The 20,655-nt window shown below is 37.0% G+C and overlaps 1 protein-coding gene across 3 annotated transcripts in view; it reads left to right on the top strand.

The window, feature by feature from the left end:
* The window catches only part of acot7.L (acyl-CoA thioesterase 7 L homeolog), a 109,637-nt gene that overhangs the window by 74,347 nt on the left and 14,635 nt on the right, over window positions 1–20,655 (top strand). For all 3 annotated transcript variants that reach the window (XM_018226125.2, XM_018226124.2, XM_018226123.2), the window contains 2 exons: window positions 2,094–2,210; window positions 12,998–13,182. In XM_018226125.2, coding sequence (XP_018081614.1) covers window positions 2,094–2,210; window positions 12,998–13,182 — 302 coding nt within the window. The remainder of the gene's footprint in view (window positions 1–2,093; window positions 2,211–12,997; window positions 13,183–20,655) is intronic.

The raw sequence follows: 20,655 nt of genomic DNA, 5'->3' as shown, positions 1-20,655 counted from the left end.
TCTCCTGCATTGCCGTGTGAGGCGAGTTTCTCAACTCGACTCATTGGCGGCATGCCCCTGCACATATAACTCACATAGAGCTTCAGGTAATAGGTATTCAGTTTAGGAAGGACATTCATTAGGCATTTGCTGTGATTCAGTACGCCATCCCAATTGAGTGCACTGTTCAGGAAGATGGAAGCTAACCTAACACCCTCTTCACTGAGGTCCCTGCACTGGAGGCATTCACACAGAGCCTCTGGGAAGCTACTCCTTGCTGCAAATCCTTGTTGGAGCTTCAACTGCTCTTTCTCTCCTAGAGAGACTATTACAAGTCTGCCCTACTATAGCTAAACCTCATTCACTGGGTTTCTTGGTCCCCAACTTCTTCTTTCAAGAGCACATGGCTTTCTGGGCCTTGCTGTACCCAGGCCTCCCTGTGCACACCCATCTGGATCAGCATCCAGCAGCCAAAGAGGAAGAGGCCTCTCCTTAAACACATATTGCAGTGTGGCAGGAAGTGGTCATTACACCTCTTGGCCAATAACACTGAGCTACACAGGATTTTGCCTGGTAACTGAGAAAAGGGTAGGGCCCTTAAATCATAGGGGCAGATTAACCCCTATGGGCCCCATAAAGAGAGAAGCAGGTATGGTCTTTTCCCCCCCCAAAGATAACACTTTATTTTTTCACTTAGTTAGGACTGACACATTGACACTGCCTTGACGGCTTATGCTTATGTATACTGTGTAAAAACTTTGTAACTGAAAGTGTCTTTTTTTATGAATAGTTACAGTTCAGTTGTGTAGAAATGTTTTCCCAGTGGGCTATATATTGGAGTGCTGGGGTTAACTTGTGCAGTATGTATATTAAGGCTTGCCCATGTGCACCCAATAAGAAAGGGGATGAGCGGCATTTCAGCTTGTTTTTTTAAAATACATATATTTTATATACACGTTGTGGTCTTGAAAAGGGTCTTAGGAACAGTGTTGTATGTATATGTATATATATATGTATATGTATATATATATATATATATATATATATATATATATATATATATATATATATAAAAATATATATATGGCTGTCTGGATGCCGGCACAACTTGTGTAGAGGTGTAAGTTGCCTGGGTGCAAATAAAGCCAAAAAAGATAAGTGTACCAGAAGGAGGCTCGCTAGCATGATATAAACATTGTTTACATGGAAGAGGCATTCCGCAAAAAGAGAAGTCACTGAAAATCTAGTCACCAGCAAGTATTAAACACATAGTAAATTTATATATATATACCAGAAGGAGGCTCGCACTCATAGGTCTTACAAAGAAATAACTGTTTATTAGTCAAAAATGTATTCTTATTTTTGACTAATAAACACAGTTATTTCTTTGTAAGATCTATGAGTGCGAGCCTCCTTCTGGTATATATATATATATATATATATATATATATATATAAATAGTGTGTGTGTGTGTGTGTGTGTGTGTGTGTGTGTGTGTGTGTGTGTGTGTGTGTGTGTGTGTGTGTGTGTGTGTTTTCAGTGACTTCTCTTTTTGCGGAATGCCTCTTCCATGTAACGTTTATATCATGCCAGCATTTAAAAATATTTCCTGTTTAAAACCAGAAGATATTTCATACTGTTCTCAGGGGCTAATTCATGGAAAACACACTTTGAGAGCTTGTTGAAACCTCAGTCTGTTTTACCAATTGGCTCACGTTTTTCTTTCCAAATGTAAAATAAATCTTGTTTATACAAACATAAGTATATGAGAAAAAACGTGCACTGTATGGAATGTATTAATGAACACTATTTCCTGTTTGCATCCACAGCGAACTCTTTAGTTAATTATTCAAAGAAAACATCCAAAAAGTACATATCTTTCTATAAAATAACATGTCCCTTACAGGGATAAAACAGTTTATGGAAAAGTATTTTTAGTGCATAATTATGTAAATTCTCATGTGAAGCCTATGAAGTTAATGATTCGCAGATAGGAGAATCTATTTTTTGGAAGTGCTTACAGTCAGGTGTTTATTGCATGGTTATTTACCCTAGTGGCTGTTGGGAGCTGTTACCTGTAGCTATTATACAATAATCTGTTCTTCATTTCTTAGGTGTTACTATGAAACTTATGGATGAAGTGGCAGGAATTGTTGCTTTTCGTCATTGTAAGACCAACATTGTTACAGCTTCTGTGGATGCCATAAATTTCCATCGGAAGATTAAGAAAGGTATGTGCAGTGTGTTTGGGAGCTAGCCATCTGCATGCACCCTTCATTCCAGAGAATAGAAAAGTGCAGACATTGAGATGGCAATTATCAGAAAAGAGTGCTCAAAATCGGGAAAACACTTATAGGGTGGGGCTGAGCGAGTGCTTGCTCTCGATTCACTTATTTATAAATATATTCTTGATGCAATGATGAATTCTATATCATTAAATAGTATAATAATAAAGTTTTCTAAAGCAGGCCATACACTGCTGAATTTTGGCCCCCAGCTTGTAGGCCATATCAGGCTGATGTAATCTTTTTTCCATCAGGGCAACAAGCCGGTCGTATAATTGGCCCTTTAGACCCAGCAGGAACTCGGTCCTCACATTATTCAGCGAGCCAGATCAATATCTTGCTTGCTGACCTGAAATCAGTTGGGAAAGCCATTGGTTTCAGTGCATACAAATTAGTTAAATAAGTCAGATTGGGGCACTAAACAGTTCCAAATACCAAAGGGTAGGGACCTTATCCAGTTCAAACCACCTTTAATCACTAAAAATGGCAATTAAACTAAAACAAATTTATTAGTATTCAGAATTCATGCTGTCACATACGATTAAAAATTGCCTGGCCTACCATTATATACCTTATCAGTTAAAACAACAAATAGCTGTATTTCATATATTTTTTTGTTTTAACTGATAAGGTATATAATGGTAGTCACTGATTGGTTACTGCCTGGTAACCAATCAGTGGAAACCAAGAGCGTTGCAAAGCAGGAAGTAGTGTTCTGGCTATCATGTTAGACATCCAGTTACTCCAGCATTTATACATTACATTTTTGCCTAACTAACTATATTAGAAACATTTTTATTTTGCACAGCCTATCTATTTTCCCAATTTTTATACTGAGCAATTCCTTTAAACTTCAATGCACAAGGGCTTTGGCTATTGACCTATTGAGCTAACAACTTGAATGCCATAACTGTTGAACATACTGTGCATGAAACCACTTTCCTCATATGTGGGCATAATAAAGAATTTGGAAGTAATCATGAATATGCAACAAAAATGAAACTGAATAAGTTGTTGCCATATCTTTGATTTTGCAACAGTACAAAAAAAAAACGAATGTCAACCAATATTATTTCACGAATAAGTTATTTCACTATAGGGTTCCCTTGGAGTTTATGGCCAGAGGGCTGCTTTATACAGAGCCAAATGTTTTGTTCTTTGAACTTGTTTAAATAGTAGAATACCTTGGAAGCATTGCATGTATGATACTAGCATGGTTATATGGGAATGATGGAATTTTCTCCAGCCTAGGTAATTTACGAGTTTATATAATGTTACATTTTGAAAAAGACCCACTTTATAAATCATTATCATTTTTCTTACCTCTGATGCTGAAAAATACATACAAGTGCTTCAAGTTAAACCTTACAAGGACTGTTTTATTTGGATCCAGAGGAAGGAAGCCTGCCATCTAGGGATGACAGAGAAGATTCCGGCCAGGTGGCTGGACTAAGTTGGGTGGGTCTGGACAAGAGACAGGACTTAGTTTGATCTGGGCAGGGTTTGGATGGAGTAGGGTGGATCCTGGCTGGTGTATGGTCCTCTCAGTTCCAGGCGGTAACCTGCAAGGAAGGCAGACAAACAGCTCAATATAGGGTCATGATAAAAAAAATATTCTTGTCCCAAGAGTAACAATCAGATTTCTCCTGGCATCAGTAATCTGATTTGTCACTGGAACTACCACCCTAGACACCGTGGGCCAGGATTTCCAAATTTATGTTACCGTATAATAGAGAAACCCTTTGCATATTTACAAAAGATGGCCTCATATTGGGTGCATTGATTTGGCAGAAAAGCCTTCAATTATCGTTTGCCGGCTAAATGAACTCCCATGAGTAGTTAAGAGAGTTCATTATAACTATAGCCTTCCTTTATCTGATGGCACCCAGGACCAGCAGAGACATGCCCACAACCTCCCCTGCCAACTCACATACATGTAATGGGAAATGTGAGATTTTCTGGCTGAAAACCTCCAGTGCTGCACTGGTGTCTTGTGTACCATTAACCATAGGAATGTTCACTAGATGTAGCACGATGTTTAAAGCTTCTGTTTTCATGTTTGCAACTATAATTCTGCTTTATTATAACAATTTCCCCAATGGTTATCCTTAGCTGGAAGCATATTTCCTTGCAGCTTTCTGCAGCCTACATCCCCACCACCATCTGCAATGTCAAAAATAAATATGGCGCTGGGAGCCATAATTATGTGTCTATAAAATAATGAGCCATTTCTCTATTTCATTTATTTTAGATGCTTTGCTAACAGAATGACAGTGTAAGATTTTGCGCTTGAAATATGTGTTCGTACTATGAGTTTCAGAGATACATTATCAAGTCAGTCATTACTGCTAAACATTAAAACGACACTCTACTAATTTACTTAGCATAGCTTTTGGAGCACATTAAGCTTCGTATTAATAGGTTGGGTCTGAAAAGCAAGCAATACCATTTAAATTGCACTCATTAATGTATAGAGACAGATCTGAAAGAATCTTCTGCTGCATTACTTCCCACTGAGTAGTAAAACATTTTATGTTATTAATGTGATTGTATTTTTAAAGAAGACTGTAATTTGAGGAACATTGGGATAATAAACAAATTTTTTCTAGGGATTCATTAAGCAATCAGTAAAAAGAGCTAAAATGATTTCCACTCTCTAATTAAATGGTTATAGAAAAAGTGAAGACTAGTAATAAAAAAAATCTGTTCATCTGTGTGTTTATGCATATAGTACTTTCTATCTGTCCTAGCAAAGACTGAAAAAGAAATACAGGGTATCCAATCTGTTCTGTTAATTCTCCTGGCATCCTTATTACAAAACATAATACCTGCACAGTTGTGTGAACTGTTATTCAGAATGCTCAGGACCTCGGGTTTTCCGGAGAAGGGATCTTTCCGTAAATTGGATCACCATACGTTAAGTCTACTGAAAAACAATTTAAATATTAATTAAAGCCAATAGGATTGTTTTGCCTCTAATAAGGATTAATTATATCTTAGTTGGGAACATTTTTTTCCCTATCCGCTTCCTCCGGGAGGCTTCTCATGCAGTCATACCCCTAGATCAGGAGACCATCATGGCAATGTAGTTTGATTACTTCTCTCCTCCAAATGTACATTTCAAACTCCACCAACTTCTCTTTCCTCCACTTCTTTTGAAGTCCACAGCATACGCTTGTTTTCTCCAATATTTCTGCATGTTGCAGTCATATATCGTCCCCCAGTTCCTACTTTCTTGGATCACTTTGCTGCTTGACTTCCATACTTTCTCTCAAGCGACACACCTGCTCTTATTTTAGGTGACTTCAATATTCCCATTGACAACTCTGCTTCTCCAGCTACTTCTAAACTCCTCTCGCTAACAACTTGTTAACTCTGGTCTATCTCAGTGGACCAACTCTCCTACTCACATTGAGGGTCATGCTCTGGATTTTATATTCTGCCACTTATGTCACCCGTACAACCTTGCTAACTTCCCCTTTCCCCTATCCGACCATCACCTACTTTCCTTTCAAATAACACTTTCACCTACGCTATCACAACCATCTCTCTCCACCCACGCGTACAGAAACCTCAACACATTTGATCCACAACCATTATCAATAGTAGCAGCACAGAGGATCTCTCACAATAACAACCTTTCCTGCCCAAATATGGCAGCTTCTCTCTACAATGATGCTGTTTTAACAGCTCTTGACTCCCTTGCTCCTTCTACCACCAGTCACAGTCGACCAGCTAAATCCCAACCCTGGCTCACTAGTTTAACTCAGTACCTCAGAAAATGAAGTAGATCAGCTGAACAACAGTGGAGAAAGTGACATACTGATCCTGACTTCATCCACTTCAAGTTCATGCTCTCTCAATAGCCAAGCAACTGTACTTCTCTTCTTTAATCTCCTCTCTATGTTCTAAACCACATTGGCTGTTTGCCACATTTAACTAACTACTATGCCCCCCTCCGCACCCTCTCCCCATTAATGTAACTGCCCAAGACCTTGCTCAATGATCTCGTTAGACTGGGCATATCATTTGACAACTATCTCAGAATATCTTGCAGTCCATTCACATTCACTTTGCACTCCTTCACCCCTGCAACACTAGATGAAGTTAGCAAACTTCTAGCCTGCTCAAAACCCACAACCTGCACCCTTGACTCCATACCTTCTCATCTCCTTTACCCAATCTCTGATACAGCATCTCCTGCACTTAGCTAACTATTTAACCTTTCCCTTTCTACTGGTACATTTCCATCTTAATTCAAAAAAGCACTAATCACTCCTTTTCTCAAAAAACCTTCCCTTGTTCTTGGCTCTCCTGCCAACAATGGTTCAGTTTCCCTTCTTCCATTCACATCTATATTGCTGGAAAGGCTTATTTTACAAACGCCTGGTCCAGCATCTCACTCACAACTCCCTTCTCGACACCCTGCAATCTGGCACCTCTGTGAATTTCTTCAGATGTCACCTCTTTGAAGAGTTACAATGGGCCATTGTGATTGGATTAGTGGAAGAGTTTATATGCCAAGAACTTCCCACACCAGTCAGTTGAGTAGTGAAACGTCTTCATTGATTACTCAGCAAGTCCAGTTGTTTTTAGATTTTTTTTTTTTTTTTTTTTCTAGATTTACCTATACTAGATAGAACTCATTATATTTCCTTCAAGATCCTCCCATGTCCCTCAGATCTCAGTTCAGATACAACCAAAACACTTAAAGTCACCTTTCACAATTCCAATCTGCTCCCCTATGCATATCCCTTCACTGGCTCCAAATCTCCTCTAGAATCAAATTCAAATTACTAACACTCACATTCAAGGCCCTGAAAAATTAACCCCTCTCTATATTTCATCTCTGGTCTTAAAATGCACTCCTTCGTGCAACCTTCGCTCTGCCCATTCTCGCCTACAAGAATTCTCTCGTGCCTCTGCTTTTCTCTGGAACTCTCTGCCCACTCTAATGACCCACTGGCTGTTTAGGGAAGCTTATTCAATGTATCTTAATTAATCAGTCATATTATAAATCACAAATTTGTTTCTAAAATCCCTATGTCTCAATTTTACCCTAACCCTTTAGTTTGTAAACTCTTGCGAGTAGGGCCCTCTAATCCTATTGTACTCTGTAAACCCTTGTTTGTTATTTACTGTTTGCTTGCTGTTTGTTAAATAATGTAAAGCACAGCGTCAATTGTTGGGGCTATATAAATAAATTACAACCATGATATACAGTAAATTTAGTTGTATCGCCTCTTACATTACATTATTGCATTACTCCTCCAGTTTAAACTTTCATTTTAGTTTTTCTGTATTAAATTGTTCCTGCAATATATCTTGGTCCCATAAGAAACACAAAATTAGGCCTTAACCATTAGAAATTATTGCTGTATTTATCCAAATTTTGGATTCTATGTTCTCCCAAAACTATATACCGGTATATACACACACAGTAGTCCATTAGCATTAGTAAATATAAATACACAGTAGTCCCAACAATAATATATGTATCTAGTTTTGCAGTGCAACCATTATCGTAATCTTTATTTAGAGACCAATACAAAAGTAATGGATGATCGTTTTACCCTTAGAGCACTTACTATGTGAATGATTAGTACAGGGTTGCATGTTACATGTTATTTAAGTGAATGAATGGCTGAAATTGATTTTACATTGTGGTCAGAAAGGGTTGGATAAGGATAAAGTGCACTAAAAGCATATCAAATATAGGAATTGGAGATTAAGTAGAATGTTGTAAACTGTGTATCTGACTATTTCATGTAGCAAAAATAGCTCATCTAAGGATAAAATGCATTTCCATTGTTGATATTTAATGAGGAAAGCTGACCAAGTGTCTTTGTAAATAACATCTGTATGGATTTAGTGCCTATTTTTAACATAGGTTGTTTATATATTTGATCAAGGTCAGTGTTTTTTTCCCATTTTTTTTTTCATTTTCCATTAATCTGCCATAGTTTCAACAGGAAATTGTGTTATATGTTTACTTTGTTTAGGAATTAAATTCATTGTGGCTATTTGCAAAATGTATGGGTTGACATTTGTTTTAAAGTGCTAAACAATTAAATGTAACTATTTGTTCACCTATATATATAATTGATTTGAACATTCTTATTGGCCTTCAAATTATAGGCACGACTCAGTATCAGTAAGGTTCTGTAACCTCAAATGCATTCATAAAGATCTGGCTATTCATTTTGTGGTTATTAGTGAAAATAAATATAATAAGACAAGGTTGATTTCTATGTTTATCCATGGTTCTATTTTGTTAGTATCAATAATTAAATGGACGGAACATTGTGAAAAAAATCCCCATAGCCCTCCATGTAATTTAATATATTTGATAGTCTAGTGTGGATTTCCCAGTTGAACCTACCATTGGTGATTATTAGCACAAATACATATTTCATACTTATTAATACACTAGATTTATTTCCAATCAAAGTGCATCCATGGTTCTATTTGATCAGTATCAATTTAAGATTGCTGGTGTTTCCTTAATTGAATGGATGGGGAAAAAAACAATTCCTATAGCCCTCCATGGGATTGGACATCTCATTCCAGTAATACTTTTGGAGATCTGAGATAATGAGTCTTTGGATGACTCAGACAATTTCTGTTATCAGTTTTGATCTATTTGATAGTCTAGTTGGATTTCCCAGTTGAGCCTATGATAACTTTACCATTTGGTTCAGTAGAAAGTTTTATGGAGGATGTGGTCTAAATGAATGGGAAATCAGTGGTAATTACGGTTAATAAATATATCTGTTGCCAGTGACTTCCAGACCTGTCAAGTCACCCATATTTCTCCCCTGGTGAAGGCAGTACAGGGTTTGGTTTGAGTGTTATGAGGCTTGCTCCAGTGAATCATGACATGGCCAAAAATCATCCAGAGTCCCACAGCAGAAGTTGATTTCTCTGACTGTCTCGAAGAAAATGCAAGTCTGACCTGTTCCAAGGTTCTTTGATCAATGACCTACATAGTATTATCATTATTTCATATCACAGCGTTTAGCGTTAAACAAGGCACCATTCCTTACTTATTTATAATACTCTCAAATGTTATTGTCGGATACATTATAATGCATGACTTGTGGCATGAAGAATAACTCTTTATTAGGATATCTTTTACAGGTTATTAATATCTTTTCATTATAATAATTTTAGAAGTCACCTTGGAGATCCATGTCCAGTATAAAACACTGCTTCATGGCATATGCTTTTGGATGGCCATTGAAATCCTTAGGAATGTCCTTATAAATCGTAAAGCTGGTGAAGGCAGTACAGGGCTTGGTTTGCGTGAATCATGGCATGGCCAAAAATCATCTAGATTTATATAGGGGAAGCTGATGTCTCTGACTGTCTTGAAGTAAATGCTTCAAGTCTGACCTGTATAAAGTTTCTTGGATCAAAGACCTGCACATTATTATTATTATATATGACAGTGTTTAGCATTAAAAAAGGCATCGTTTCTTACTTATTTATAATAATCTCAAATTTTATTGTCGGATACATTATAATTCATAGGTTTCGATGACTTGTGGTATGAACTCTTTATTAGGATAGTTTTACAGGTTATTAATATCTTTTCATTATAATGATGTTAGAAGTCACCTTGGAGATCCATGTCTAGTATAAAACACTCTGCTTCATGGCATGTGCTTTGAATGGCCATAGAAATCTTTGGAAACTTGCTTATAAATTGTAAAGCTGGGGGTTATTACTCCTAATATGTTTATGCTGTATTACAGTATGTCCACAAGTACTGTTTTTATCATATAATATCAGACAATTCTGTGTCTACATGTTGTTATTATTGTAAGTGTATTATAGGTTCATAGGTAGGGATGTCTAGGTTTCCAGTGGATCCTATACAAGTAAAAAATATTAAGTAACCAATTTACTTGTCAGATTGCACGCAAACAGCCCATTTTTCTTTATATATGTTTCCTTTGACTTTTATTACTTTTGGTTTGCTTGGGGACTTTTGTGCAGGATTTCTTAGTGGATGCCGTTAATAACACTAGATTTACCATCTACTGCAATTCACTTCTTGCAAGGTCACCTGCATGTAGTATAGGTTGTGTATCACAGTTCCCTAATACATGGCATACAAGGATGATAATAATGAACTCCCCTGTACCATTATAAGCCAATAGGTAGTAATGTATTTGTTTACTTTTTCATTATTCCTGTTTGAATTTTATTGGAAAAAAAAACCTGTCAAGTTCAGCCTTTCCTTGAATTGGTTGCAGCACAGAGTGCTGTGCAATAAATATTACCGAAATAGCAAAAATCATATTATATTAAAGTACTCATTTACAAAGAATGTGCAAAGTGCAATTTCTGGATGCAAATTAGTTTTTTACTACAACACACTTTTCCCCAGAATTTCAGATTGATCGTGAGCGAGCACTACTTTACTGGCACCAAAATGATATGGACCCAAATGTTGTTACATCATGCTTAAGTAGGCTTTTTCCACTGCAAAATTCCACTGAATAACTTCAAGCTGTCACACTGCTGGCTGCCACATTTTCAAGCAAAACCGTGATTGCACCAGTAGAGTCAATGCAAGAAATTGAGGACAATAAGAAGCACCATGTGTCTTTGCCCTAAAGATTTATTTTAGATTGGTGCTTAATTCTGTAATAGAGTTATATGTTAAGCTTTTCAACCATCTAAAATCTATCATTTTGAATTTAAACAAAAAGGCTCCTGTGTCATCTCCGGCACCCATGTTTTGGGATACAACTTTTTTGTATGTGACAGCATCCCTGTAATAATTTAGTATGTGTAGATTAAGCACTGCTACTTATATAAGATGCCCTTGTTATTCTTAAAAAACATCTTTTGTCAGGGGCAGTGCTTAATTGCACCAAAGTCAACTACACTTCTAGTAATATAAATTCAAGAAGCCATGTACGTTTGATCCTGAACATACAGTATTTGCCACAGTGGAATGGGTTCAGGCTTTGACTCTTTGTATGGTCTTAAATGTTAGCATGTTATAATGGATCCATTCTAATCAAATCGTCTGTATTATTTTTAAATAATTGTGAGACTGCAAGATTTCAGTGTTATTATTATTTGTTATGGCTTTCTATTTAGACCTTTTCCTGGTCATATTCTGTTCTGCCACCTGGTTTCTAGATTAAATAACCCTTAGCAAACAGCAGTTAAAATTCCAAGCCTGACATTTAAAGACACAATAGAGAACTAATTCAAAAACTACAACAAATTAAAATGAAGGCTATTATAGTGGTCTACTTTTCATAGTAGAATTTAATTTAAAGCTGAAATACCCCTTCAATGAACAGAAGCTATTTTAATATTCTGTGCAAAACTATACAGCTGTAGGCCTATAGGTCAGGTGTGAAGCCCAGTGAGGTTTTTATGGCCTGCAGCCTTCCAGAGGGACCCATAGACTTTATGACTGCATGAATTCATCATTTATTTTATATATTTAGACCTGTATGCTTATAACTGAGCACAATGACGATAACTAGGAAATGAGGCATTTAAATGGCAGAAATCCGAGTCTTAACGATTATATGTTAGTCATGGATTCACATAATGATGAAAGCACTGGCAGTACAAGCAGCACAGAGGGAAAAAACTGCTTTATGATCAGTACTGGCTTTAGTGAGTCATGTTTTAGCTTCCAATTCTGTTTAAAATACAGTTTTAGTTTACTAACTGCCCTTTTACAGGAACAGCCCAATGTAAATCTGAAATTTGTGTGTATCAGATTCACAAGGGCTCCCAAAATCCCATGGGACCAGCTATAGCAACATTCAAACTCCTACACCCAGTACAAATTTATATAAGGCGGAGGATGGTATATTAGGCTATGTGATTCTATACTTAACTATTAAAACTTGATGAATTCTTTGGCAGTAATGTATTACACAAATAGCTTGTACAGACTTATTCCAGTTAAAATTCAAATTTGTATGGACAGTGATTTTTTAACCCAGCTAAGAACATTGACTTGGATTACAGCCACCCTCAAGAATTAGGGGAATTCTAAATTAACATGTAACATAATTTTATTCTTTAGAGCTGTCATCATGGGAATTCAAATCCAGTTTTCTGTACCCACTAACTTTTTGAGATAAATGATACTGTACATTTTGCTTATCAATTTGAATCTGGATTATTTATTTTAATACATTTAATGAATACATTTACTAATTATATGGAGTGCTATATGTTAACATGCAGCCTTTATGCTGGATATTCGTTTAAAAACAATGTAGTCCATTCTCTGACAGGTGTTTTAATCACCTGACTTGCAACAGTGTTTGAGATAATTGATTTTGCTTATCAATTTGAATCTGGAATATTATTTATTTGATGCATTTATGGTAATTAACCATACAGTTCACTGTACAAATGTAGCTCCCATTTAAGTACATTCCTTTTTGTCTGTGATACTGTAAAAGTGCAGAAAAATGTGCTACAGCAAACAGTTGCTGGAAATGATAAAACAGTCTTGTCTCAGAGCCTTATAACATAATAACTTACACGTTCCTCATCGACTTCTTAAATCCTTATTTATAATATTGAGTAAATGAATAGTGTAAGTTAATATGGGTTACTTTATAGACTGTACCACAAACTTGTATTAATCATTACTAGGGTTCCCAGCTACCGGTATATAGATCTCTTGTATTCCATTTCACATCTCACGTAACATAAAATAATATATTTGCCTGTTTCAGGTTGCATCATTACCATATCTGGCCGTATGACCTTCACTAGCAATAAATCTATGGAGATCGAGGTTTTTGTGGATGCTGATACCCTTGTTGGTGACACACAGGAGAGATATCGAGCTGTCAGCGCATACTTTACTTATGTATCCTTAAGCAAAGAAGGGAAAACCCTGCCGGTGCCTCAGTTAGTGGTATGTAACAGATTTTATTTCTCTTATTACCACAATCCTGTTGTCAAAACTTCAACTTTTTTCCTTGTGAATATTTATTTTTATTCATTGCCACATTTCTCCCACTGTTTGTTCTCTTAATGTATTGTAAAAATGTAGAGTGCTGCATATACACTAGTGAGTGTATACACTATGGGGCCGATTCACCAAGGGTCGAATATCGAGGGTTAATTACCCTCGATATTCGACTGGGAATTAAAATCCTTCGACTTCGAATATCGAAGTTGAAGGATTTTAGCGCAAATAGTTTAATCTAAGGAATAATCCTTCGATCGAACGATTAAATCTTTCGAATCGAACGATTCGAAGGATTTTAATCCAACGATCGAAGGATTATCCTTTGACCAAAAAAAAAAACTTAGGCAAGCCTATGGGGACCTTCCCCATAGGCTAACATTGAGTTTGGTAGGTTTTACATGGCGAACTAGGGGGTCGAAGTTTTTTCTTAAAGAGACAGTACTTCGACTATCGAATAGTCGAACGATTTTTAGTTTGAATCCTTCGATTCGTAGTCGATAGTCGAAGTAGCCCAAAAAACACTTCGAAATTAGAAGTTTTTTTACTTCGAATCCTTCACTCAAAGTTTTTGAATCGGCCCATATATATATATATATATATATATGTATATATATATATATGTATGTATATATATATATATATATATATATATATATATATATATATATATATATATATATATATATATATATATACATAGTACATATGCACCTCGTCATTATCTTACTATTATCTGTCAACCAGTGAATGTTGACAACACTACTTAATTTGTGTTTGACACACTGCCGCATCCTTATTTTTTGTAATAATTATTTTTAAAGCCAAACTGTGCTCTGGCAAGCTTCTTTTTTTTTTTGCCACATAATTATATTTGATAATGATGCGACTAATCAAAACTGCTTCGGGATAATATGCTGCAATAGCAAGTTTATGTTTGGAAAACTGTAAAAACAATACGGTATGGGATTCGTTATCAGAAACTGTTTTCCAGAAAGCTTAGAAGTACGGAAAGGCCGTCTCCCATAAGGGCAAATTTACTATAGGGCGAAGTGATTCGCCACTGTGATGGCGAAAATTCAGGCATTGGCGTAACTTCGCTAGTGAAGGAAATAGACTCTAGCGCTACTTTTCACTCTAACGCCAGGAAAATTTTCTCTCTGGCGATTTGACGTAACTATGCAAATTCACAAATATGCGGATTTTAATGAACGTTGCCTCTTGCGCCAGACTTGCCTTCGCCACCTCAGACCAGGTGAAGTGCAATAGAGTAGATAGGCGTTCCTCAAAAAAAGTCCCAACAAACACTGGTGACTTTTCAGTTTTGTCAGGGTGATAGGCTGCAAAAGATTGTCATTTTTTTTTTTAGGGTACCCGGCTTCACCCCTACAGTTCCTTACATATGGTACATAAACTACACACTGGGCTCATGTGTAGGGCAATATAACAACTCTATTTTCTTTTATTAAGGTTCCCTGGGCTTGTGTAGTGTAATGTATTTGCTGCAACATATTGAAATTTAAGGTGCTGTATGCAAATTAGCCAACGCTAGCGCAACTTTGCTTGCCGAATTTCGCAACTTCGCATTTTGTGAATTAGCGTTGTCCTGGCAAATTTTCGCCTGCCGAAGTGTGACGATGTGAGCGAAGCCATGGCAGGCGAATTTCCGGAAGTTAGTGAATTTGGCCCATAGACTTAATTATATCCAAACAATCCAGATTTTTAAAAATGATTTCCTTTTTTCTGTAATAATATAACAGTACATTGTACTTGATCCAAACTAAGATATAATTAATCCTTATTGAAAGCAAAAGCAGCGTATTTGGTTTATTTGGGGGGTTATTTATTAAGCTCCGAATACCCTAAATCTACAAAATTCAGATTTTTCAGACCTTTAAAGTCCGATGATATGAAAACTCAGAATCCGAAAACCCGGCATCTCAAACCTCTCAGGTCCTGTATCAGTAAATGGGGAAGGTCCCAGTGTTTGCGCTGCTGTCAGTACCGATATCCGATGATTTCGGGGATTTTAGGCCAAAATTTCAGACTTTTTGGTCCAAACCTATTTTTTGAATGATAAATACCGTAAGGTCCATTCGATAATTCGGAGTTGCTCTGATTTTTATCTCAGGAATACTGAGATAAATTCAGAGCTTGATTAATAACCCCCTTAAGGTTTACATGATTTTCTAGTAGACTTAAGTTATGAAGATCCCTGTACTGCATGTGTTCTTGTTTAGCTCAATGTTAACATGTCAGGTTTTTCTATTTTTTTATTTCTATTTGATAATATAATAAAACAGGTTGATTTTAAAAAAAAAAGGATGTTTATGACACTAATACAAGAGCACCAGGTTTACTACTGGGTTCTTTAGAAATCAGACTTTGCTTAATGAAACCAATAATTGGCTTCTTCCATATCCATGAAAATAAAAGGAATGCAGACATTAACAACATTGTGCCATATATGGGGGCATTTCACTGTTAGGGCTATATATTAAAAGATGCAACACTTCGCAAGGTTTAGTTACCCTTAGCAATCAGAAGTTTTTTTGTTTTTTTACTAAACCAGTAAATGCTACCTGCTGAGCTGACTGGTCACTATAAGTCCCTAGACCAGCAGCAAGCTTTGCACGTTTTACTAAATACCCCAAATGTTTGCAAAGAGTATATTTTTATGGAGTCCCTCTGGCATTAATCAAATCTACAGTTAACCTGTCCAGGCCTGCGGGAACCATCCAATGTTGGGACTCTTAGGGGCAGATTTATCAAAATGTGAGTTAGAGCCTAATAAATATAAACTCATTCTATTCATTCCTATGGGATTTTTAGAATTGTATTTATCAAATGGTGAGTTCTAACTTTCACCCATTGATAAATACAATTCCAAAAATCTGATAGGAATTAATAGAGCCCGGGTGAGTTTTTTTATTTATTAAGCTCATCACAGTAACATTCCGACACTCTCTATTCATTCCTGTGGGATTTTATTAGAGGTGTATTTATCAAATGGTAAACTTTACCTTTCACCCATTTTCACACCTCTAAAAATACCGTAGGAATGAATGAATGAGAGTGTTGGTATTTTATTGTAGTAAACTCTAAATTGACATAAATATGTTGTGAGTTGTGTGTTTTCAAACTATTCCTGAGAGATCCCTGATGTCTCCAGATGATTACTTCAAAAATGCAAGTTTAATCATTTCTTTTTATAGTCTCTAGTCCAGGGGTGTCCAACTTTTTGCAACGAGGGTCAGATTTGATGAAGTGAAAATGTGTGGGGGCTGACCATTCAGCCTGACATTCTTTGAACCATTAAGATCATTAAACTAATTTAAACAAGGAATTGCTTATTTGGGCACATTAGTGAAATGATCTGCCGCTTGGTCTATACTGCTGCCTGTGTGCTGAAGGTGTTAGCAATATACATGTACTGGCACATAGTGACGCGCCACTCTCTCATACTTCTTTAGGGCTGAAGGTGTCAATAGACGTACTGATGTTTACAGTAAACTAAAGAAGTATGTGAAGTGGCGTGTCACTATGTGCCAGTACGTGTCTATTGCTAACACCTTCAGCACACAGGCAGCAGTATAGACCAAGTTCTATTTCACTAATGTGCCCAAATATTACGGCTAGGCGATTCCTGATTTCACTGTGCTGGCGGCCGCATTATTAATAATTTCATGATGGAGGCTGAGGGCCAGTGTAAATTTGAAAACAGGCCCCGGGCCTGATTTTGGACATGCCTGCTCTAGTCCATAAATAATGAAAATAAAAAAGCAAGACAGGATATTAACTATTTACAAATAGAGATCCGTATTTCATTCTATTATTGAGAAAGCAGCCCTCAAGGAATGAGTAGGAGGTCCAAAAGTTGATCATTTATCTGGTAAGATTTCTTCAATTAAGAGATTGGACTATGGTTTATCCATTTTGAACGTATGTGTCCTTATGTAATAAAATTGTTTCTTGAGAACTGCGAGTTTTTGGATTCACATCTATCCACATTTTCCTAAAGTAGCAGTGTAATATCTAAAATACCTTGTTAACCTTCTTCCGGATTTTACAAAATAAAAACCTTTTCACTAATCTAGTTTTTAAAGGGATTCCATCATGGGTAAACATGTTTTTTTTTTCTTCAAATTGCATCAGTTAATAGTGCTGCTCCAGCAGACTTCCACCGTGAAATCCATTTTTTTAAAAGAGCAAACAGATTTTTTATATTTAATTCTGAAATCTGACATAGGGCTAGACATTTTGTCAGTTTCATAGGTGCCCCTAATCATGTGTTTGTGCTCTGATAAACTTCAGTCACTCTTTACTGCTGCAGTGCAAGTTGGAGTGATATCACCCCCTCCCCCCCAGCAGCCCTTCAGCAGAACAATGGGAAGGTAACCATATAATAGCTCCCTAGTACATACAGTACAAGAACAGCACTCAATAGTAAAAACCCATGTCCCACTGTGACCCCATTCAGTTATATTGAGTAGGAGGAACAATAGCCTGTCAAAAAGCAGTTCCATAGTGTAGCACTGGCTCTTTCTGAAAGCACATGCTTACCAGGCAAAATTACCTGAGATGGCTGCCTACACACCATGGTAGAGTGAAATAATTGCAGTGTACCGTATATACTCGTGTATAAGCCGACCCTCGTATAAGCCGAGGTACCTAATTTACCTAAGAAAACTGGAAAAATTTATTGACTCGTGTATAAGCCTAGGGATGAGAAATTATTTTAGGACATGGCCAATTTAAAGCTTTAACGTTGCTGCTTACTCACTAATCTGAAGCATGCACTGACTCCTCCATGCTGCTGCACATACTTCTCCCCCCTCCTCGCTTAATTCTGCTCCAGCCGCTCCCCTCTCAGCTCTTGTCAATCAGTCCTCCCTCTCAAATGACAATGGTAGCTCACAAACTTACACGGAGGGTTAAAGGAGAAGTAAACTGCCGCCTCCTTTCCCCCTATTACGAGGCTGCAGCGTCCCAGGGCACGTCACAAAGGGAGAAGACGCGCGCCTCCGCTCCCTGTACAGGTGCGTGCTCGTATCACAGAGTGAGCGCTCACCTCATCCACGTCTCGAGCGCTCCTCTTCTAAACTCTTGTGCGCTCCTACGCGCAATACGGTAATGCGCACACAGTACGGAGTACTGAGTGACGAGAGCTGAGAGGGGAGGGGCTGAGGGCTAAGGAAGCCACGAGCGGGGAGAAGTATGGGCAGCACGGAGGAGTCACTGCACACTTCAATCAGTGAGTAAGCGGCAACCTTTTTTAGCTGACTCGCGTAAGCCGAGGTAGAGTTTTTCAGCACATTTTGGGTGCTGAAAAACTCGGCTTATACGCGAGTATATACGGTAAATAGTGTAATTTAGAAATAAAAACTACATCATACAAAGCATGACAGAATCCCTTTAAGATTCCATAACATCAGACCATGAACTTCATTTATCAAAAGATTGTATCAATTCTTGTTATACGTTTTAGTTTTGTTTCTTTCCACCAGGTTCCCAGTTTTTTTACATTTCATTTTAGGAAATGCTCCATAGAATTCATAGAAAGTATTTCATATTCATGATTTTCTTCTTTCAAAGATTTTATGTAGTCATTTTCTGGCATAATTTTTCATTAACGTCTCATTTCATTGTGCGCCTGCTATAATTAGACACTGTTCTGACAAGAATGAGATGGTGAAGGACATTCCATTAGAATCATTTCCAAAAATAAAAGCAATAACGGGCTATTATGAAACATATCATGTAGCCATCAAAAGTGCGTCCGTGAAATAAGAGCTTTGAATCTAGAACTTTGGATATTGTTTCAAGAGATGTTAATTGATTTTTTGCCATACGACTTGTTAATGGACTGGATTATATAAAAAATTATCACTCTGAATATGTCTGTACTTAAACACCCTTTTGAGGGCCAAATCTGACCTCAAGTTGGCAGCTTTAGGCTAAGGGCACACTAGGCGATAGCGCCGCGATTTGACTCGCGGCGACTTTTCGCCGCGACTTTTAATCCGCAATCGCTGGGGAAACTTTTGCGCTGGCGTCTATGGGGAATCGCGAGCGTAAAAACACACGCGGCGATCTTTTTTCTATTGTCGCTCGAAATCGCCTCGCTAGGCGATTTCGAGCGACAATAGAAAAAAGATCGCCGCGTGTGTTTTTACGCTGGCAATTTGACGCAATTTCCCATAGACGCCAGCGCCAAAGTTTCCCCAGCGATTGCGGATTAAAAGTCGCGGCGAAAAGTCGCCGCGAGTCAAATCGCGGCGCTATCGCCTAGTGTGCCCTTAGCCTTAGTTTGAAAATCAGAAAGAGGTGATAAAAATTTACTGGAGTTATTTTACAAGGCTGTAAGAGTTTGTTAACCAAATAATTGCCTGTGCCAAATAACTGATAGCATTTCAGTTGTCCTTACTGAATAATATACATACATAAACACATCAGGTGACTGAATTTCCCTAATGTTTTATATACTGTAGCCTCTAATAAAATGAAGTTTTAACATTATGAATCATTGTTGCCTCTTCATTTTGGAAACAGTGATGAGTACAACAGTTCACGTTATTAAAGGGGATATATATTCGGTGCGTAGCTGTCACCTGTATTTGTGGAAAAACTCCCAATCTTTTGGATGCATACATAGCTTTTTTATCTCCACCAAAACTGTCTTTGCCTTATAAAAGAAAGTGTAATTGTCATTGCAAGCAGTATCTCTTTAGCTGTTTTACGTTCTTTGCACTGTCGTCTCTGACTCTTGAAACAATGTAGCAAAAGCCGGATGATTAACAGACCTGGGAGAAAACGGATTCCTGCTACAGTGTTTAAAGAGTCAGAAATAGAGAACAGAAAGGGATAAACAGATAACTGCGTCCAGTTTACAATTACATGTACAAATATTTTAAAAACCATTAAAAATAAAAAATTATAATAATAAAAAATACCTGCACCCAAAATACTCAGTTAGAGTAACTGATTTTAATGGACAAAAAGAAATTTCAACGTTTCGATCACATCACAGTGATCTTTCTCAGGGGAAAAAAACCGAATATATATATATATTAGATAAGAAATTCTTTAAATATACAAAACTGTTTTAGGGTGGAGTTTCTGACTGCAGTATATATACAGTACATACTAATGTTACATTTGTATTCTGTTGCACAGTTAGTAACCCCCGACAACTAGCATTATTAGTTGCAGTCTGAAAAGAAGAAGAATAGGAAGGCCAATAAATCAATATAACATACATTACATCTAAATGAAAATGTGCTCGTAATAGATCCATATGACAATTAAAAAGCTAATATGAAGTGAACTTCCCCTTTAAGTCAAATATTGGGGCAGATAACACACATTTTGGTTTTAAAATGACCAAATCAGCTGACTTTATTACCTATATGCAAAGCT

The sequence above is a fragment of the Xenopus laevis genome, chromosome 7L (genome assembly GCF_017654675.1).
Source record: "Xenopus laevis strain J_2021 chromosome 7L, Xenopus_laevis_v10.1, whole genome shotgun sequence".
NCBI classification, from domain to species: Eukaryota; Metazoa; Chordata; class Amphibia; order Anura; family Pipidae; genus Xenopus; species Xenopus laevis.
This window is presented reverse-complemented; position numbering and strand designations above follow the sequence as displayed.